This window comes from Papaver somniferum, chromosome 3 (genome assembly GCF_003573695.1).
Source record: "Papaver somniferum cultivar HN1 chromosome 3, ASM357369v1, whole genome shotgun sequence".
Taxonomy (NCBI): Eukaryota; Viridiplantae; Streptophyta; class Magnoliopsida; order Ranunculales; family Papaveraceae; genus Papaver; species Papaver somniferum.
Genome location: NC_039360.1, coordinates 218,488,397 through 218,493,851, shown reverse-complemented (window position 1 = coordinate 218,493,851; position 5,455 = coordinate 218,488,397). Strand labels below are relative to the sequence as shown.

The following is a 5,455-nucleotide window of genomic DNA, read 5'->3' as shown; positions in this document are numbered from 1 at the left end:
ATATAAAATTTGCCTACGGATCTCCCACTTCTGTTTACTTCAACGGATGCTCTTCCTTCCAACGATGATCTGTAATAAGCAGCATTATTTTTTACTAGCGGTCATTGTGCATGTACAAGGGGGTAAAAATTTGCCATAAATTCCAGACATGGAATGAGGTAGCCCATAAATTCCACGCTAGGAGTTTCATTTTTCAGGCAGGGCCTGTGCAATTGAGAAATGATAGCTTTCAACACTGGCCGTTAGATCAAAGGATCTGATTCAGATTTTAGTTAAAATTTGGGAGATATTATTTCCTTTCGACAAAACCCACAGAAGAAAAACACCAAGAAAAAAAAATCCATGGCTCCCAAGGCGAAAGAGAAACCTAAAACCTCACCACAACAACCAACTGCGGAAATCGAAGATCTCTTCACTACTCTAAACCGCCATGTCCAAAATTCAGAGTTCGAGAAAGCTGTAAAAGTTGCAGATCAAGGTTTTTTTTTTCCCCCAATTTGAGGAAATTAAAATTATTTATATCGATTTTTATTTTTCTGATAACTGGAATTTTTTGTTTTTCTGTAGTTCTTGCAATTTCTCCTGGTGATGAGGATGCTTTAAACTGCAAGATCGTAGGTCTGATTAAAGCTGATAATATAGATCTTGCTTTGTCAACTATACAGTCTTTGAAACATGTTTCGGCCGATTTGGGATTTTATAAGGTATGTATTTTGGATTACTGATTTTACTTTTATTTCGAGCAGTTTATACTTTTAGATTTGAGATGTACATTTAGGTCATTGAGTTGGTCAATTCCTAGCATAAAAAAAAGGGTTCAATTTTGGTTCTGTTGTCACTCATATAATTGGAGAAACATTGTGGTCCACATTGCAAGTTTTCGTGTGTCTTTCTTTTTAAGTTGCAAAGTTTCCATTGCTTATAGCATATCTGAAACGCTATTCCATGTATTAAAAGGTGATAGGGAATGTATATAACATGCACACACACATGTACATGGATGTTAATTTTTTTAAAGAATGGAGATTACTTTCTGTGAGGAATTTGTGCGGGTCGTTTATAATTGTTGAAAAACATTCTTATTCCGCTGTTTAAGTTAGCAAAACTCTTTTACATGGGTAAATGGCTGTCAACAGGAGTAATTATGTTGTTTCCATATTATTGAAAGAGGGAATATGAAATTTTAATTGTTACCATGTGGAGATTAATTTTTGTTTAAATGTCCAAAGGGTGAATTATGGTGGTGACTGAATTGCTTACTTTGTATGTCACTGTTTTGCAATGTTCATCCTGGATCCTAGCTGATCCCGACCGCATAACTAGGCGAGTCGTTGGCTTGAGCATATCGTTTTCAAATATGTGAATGGCTTCAGATATCATCTGACAATGCGACAAATCAACACCTTAAAACTTAATGTAAGTCTGTTAGAAATGAAAACTAGTTAAACAAGCATATACAAACTCCAAGGTTAACATCAGACTTCAACCAAGTACCAGTGTTAACATCAGACTTCAACCAAGTAGCAGCATTACTCTTATTAGCCTCCAAAAGCATTAAAAAAATTGAACAAGATGACATGGCCAGACCTAGTTACTAGGGACTCGGACAGACTTGGGACTGACTTGACCGAGCTGAGTCCTTAAGGGCCAGAAATTTCAGGATGGCCAGAAATTTTATTAGCATTTTTTCTACAGTCTTTGTCTTAGTCATGATTGTCATGGTATCATTTACTGCACATAAGTATTTAATCAATTATTAATCTTTTAGCCTTCAATTTTAAGTACTTGTAATCTAATGTCACAAAAATCTCTCATATGTTAATACCATATCCAATTTAAGATCATGTACTGGCTTTGCTGTCGATTTAAAAATCTGAACCCACTTTAAGATTGAGTATGCGTTAGTACACAGAAAAGTTGGACTCAAATGAGCCAAAGTTTTTCGTTAGTGCTTTGCTTTTTTTTTTTTTACTCTCTGTGACCTTGTTTTTTTTCTTTTCTTTCTATTTTTTTTATCGGAAAGGAGTCCATACTCTTCATCATAATTGCATACAGTGCGATTAATTATCTATAGCTTTATTTTGCATTGTGAGTAACGTTTTGGGTATTATGCAGTGACCAAACTATGAATGTCTATCAAATGTAATACCACACTTTCTTTCATGCAGGCATATTGTCTATACAGACAAAACAAGCTGGATGAAGCTATGGAGTCCCTATCAAGTCTGGAGAGGACCTCCGTGACCATGCAATTAGAATCTCAGATTCTTTATCGTCTGGGGAAACTGGAGACTTGTATGGATCTCTATCAGAAGCTTCAAAATCTAAAGATAGACTCCTTAGAAATCAATATTGTGGCTGGTTTAGTATCTGCTGGAAGAGCTTCTGAAGTTCAAGGGACAATGAATGCGCTCAAAGTTAAACCCAATAGCAGCTTTGAACTGGCGTATAATAATGCTTGTTCTTTGATCGAGAGGCAAAAATATGTGGAAGCGGAACAACAGTTGCTTTCAGCTAGAAGGTGCTTGTAGAAAACTATGAGGACTTTTTTATTCGCAAAGTTTGTGTGTTCTATACATTTCCCTTGTACTACTATATCACTTACATAAGCTTTCCATTTTATTTTCTTACATAACAAACAACTCACTGGATAAAATCCCATCTTTTGACAGAATCGGTCAAGAAACACTAATGGAGGACAATTGGGCTGATGATGAGATAGAAATGGAACTTGCTCCTATAGCCGTACAGTTGGCTTATGTTCGGCAGGTGAAGATATGATTGTATTGAATTGTTTTCTTTCCCCGAAATAGTATTTTATCCATTAATAATGCAAATTAATTTTATTTTCAGCTGCTTGGACACCCACAAGAAGCCATTGAAACTTACGTGGATATCATTACTCGAAACCTAAGCGATGATTCATCACTTGCGGTGGCAATAAACAACCTTATTGCGCTGAAGGGTCCAAAGGATGCATCTGACGGCCTTAGAAAACTTGATAAGCTGATAGAGAAAGGTAATGCAGCACATGGGTTCCAGCTTGCTCGAGGGCTTGATTTGAAGCTATCCTCGAGACAGAAAGAGGCAATATACTCTAATCGTGTGCTTCTACTACTACACGCATCAAGGGTAGATCAGGTGCGTTGCTACATTTTACCCCTCTCCTCTACTACTTCTGAGGTTATCAAATGTTCAGGAAAATCTCTACTTTCTTCTCTAAGAAGAGAGGAGGACTGATTTTGGTTTCGTTTTTTCGTTCTACATTCGAGATGTTCCAGTATTTGTAATCTATACCATAACTGTAGATTGGCTCCTTTGTTTTTCTCCTTGATGCACTATATTATACAGGTTCTTCTATAATATTCATGCTATACTCATGCACCTTGTCCTGCTTGTGATAAAAATGCAGGCTCGAGAACTTGTGACTGCTTTTTCAGAGATGTTCCCAGGTAGTGTGATGCCAACACTTCTTCAAGCCGCGGTGTTCATTAAAGAGAACAAAGCCGTGAAAGCTGAAGAGATCCTTGGCCAGTTTGCCAACAAATTCCCAGAGAAGTCAAAGGTGGCCCTCCTTGCACGTGCTCAGATTGCTGCTGCTGCCAACCATCCTAAGATAGCTGCAGATTCACTATCCAGGATTCCTGATATACAACACATGCCAGCTACTGTCGCCACACTTGTCTCACTGAAAGAACGAGATGGGGATATTGATGGTGCAACCACAGTTCTTGATTCTGCTATTACTTGGTGGTCTAATGCCATGAGTGATGATAACAAGCTTGACGTGATCATGCAAGAAGCTGCAAGATTTAAGCTCAAGCATGGGAGGGAAGAAGAGGCAGCCCGCTTATACGAGGATTTGTTTAAGAGCCACAAAAGTGTCGAGGCTTTGGTTGGGTTGGTTACCACAGTTGCACGAGCGGATGTGGATAAGGCAGAAACCTACGAGAAAAAGCTAAAGCCGTTGCCAGGGCTTAAAGGAGTGGATGTGGATTCTTTGGAGAAAACATCTGGCGCTAAGCATGTTGAGAATAATGCTGATTTGCGTATTGTAGAAGATGAGGAGGCAAAGGGCAAAGCAAAATCAAAGAAAAAGAGAAAGAGAAAGCCCAAGTACCCTAAAGGGTTTGATCCTAATAACCCAGGCCCCCCACCGGATCCAGAGCGATGGTTGCCTAAGAGGGAGAGGTCTAGTTACAGGCCTAAGAGGAAGGATAAAAGAGCTCAGATTAGAGGTTCTCAGGGTTCAGTGTCTAGAGACAAGCAGGACACAAATACTGCAGCATCCAGCAGCTCTAACAGCAGCAATTCGAAATCAAAACCTAACCAGGCAACAGCTACAAAACCAGCTGCAGAGCAGTCCAAGCCTTCTTCATCAAGGTCATCAAAAAAGAAGTCAAGACGCTAAAGTTCGGCAGATTTGGAGATGGAAACAGTTTTGATGAGATCTGAGCTCTGAGAATTCGATTTTCATTTATCAATTATAGAAGTTTCAAGGTTTTATTAACTGGTATTTTTCTTGATTTGCTGTATTTCTTGCTAGAACAGATGTCTGGTTGCAAACTAATATGACAGTAACTTTAGAGAAGTTGTTTTGGTTGGACATATCATCAGTTTTTGGCTATGGCTTATCCTGCGTGTAGGGGAAGTGCACATCTGTTTAGACATTCAATGCTCTAGCTATTTATGCATTTACTATTTTGCTATTTCAATGTGCTAAACAGCTATGTCTGAAACCTCAAAAGCTGTTCATTCTATTGCGTAGCACTGATATTGTTGCATCAAGGCACGAGTTTGTAGCTGCGCAATTGTTGTTCTGGGTAAAAAGTGTACTATGTTTTTAATCAAAACTAGAGAAGAAATTAGTAAGATCAATTAAATTAATTGAATCATCCAATTACATTGAAAATTACTGTTAACTGAATACACACAAAATACTCAGAATTAAGATAATCATATGACTGAGAATCATATTCGTTGCTGCTGCATATCACCATTATCGTGCACATAGTAATTCATTAATCAGCATAGTATGATTCTGATGATCATACTCAAATGCAGAGTTAATCAAATCATTAAACTCATAATCATCATTGGATGAAATGGAATAATAACATGCTGATTCATATTCACTGGTGTACCCATGCTGAATTTGTTCTTCATCTTCAAACTCATTCATCAGAAGACCCTGATTCTGTTCATCAATGTCAAATCCGTAATTGCCGCCAGAATGGGTTGGGTCATCCATAAACCCTGAACAAGTAGTAGAAACCATCTGTTCTTCATTATGAATCATATTATTCAAAGCAGTACTAACTACTCCACTCGGTTTCCGTTTTCAACCAGAGATTCCATACTTGAAATTGTTGGGTTCGGAACATCAATAATGAAAATAAATTGAATAAGCAAAAGAGATGCTTAGCTTTATTTGCAGCAACTCGGTGGATGAATC

The 5,455-nt window shown here is 37.9% G+C and overlaps 1 protein-coding gene across 1 annotated transcript; it reads left to right on the top strand.

Moving 5' to 3' along the window:
• The first annotated feature begins 250 nt into the window (after positions 1-250).
• LOC113358695 (signal recognition particle subunit SRP72-like) lies at positions 251-4,709 on the top strand. Its single transcript, XM_026602333.1, has 6 exons — positions 251-478; positions 568-704; positions 2,169-2,521; positions 2,673-2,769; positions 2,854-3,141; positions 3,413-4,709. The coding sequence occupies exons 1-6, from the start codon at positions 343-345 to the stop codon at positions 4,409-4,411; spliced, it is 2,010 nt and encodes a 669-aa protein (XP_026458118.1). The 5' UTR covers positions 251-342; the 3' UTR covers positions 4,412-4,709.
• The last annotated feature ends 746 nt before the right edge of the window (positions 4,710-5,455 follow it).

Excerpts from the sequence above, each read along its gene's own strand:
- LOC113358695 (XM_026602333.1), top strand. The coding sequence starts at position 343 with ATGGCTCCCAAGGCGAAAGAGAAACCTAAAACCTCACCACAACAACCA. Across the intron at positions 2,522-2,672 it reads CAGTTGCTTTCAGCTAGAAG|AATCGGTCAAGAAACACTAA; the intron begins GTGCTTGTAGAA and ends ATCTTTTGACAG. Across the intron at positions 2,770-2,853 it reads AGTTGGCTTATGTTCGGCAG|CTGCTTGGACACCCACAAGA; the intron begins GTGAAGATATGA and ends TTTTATTTTCAG.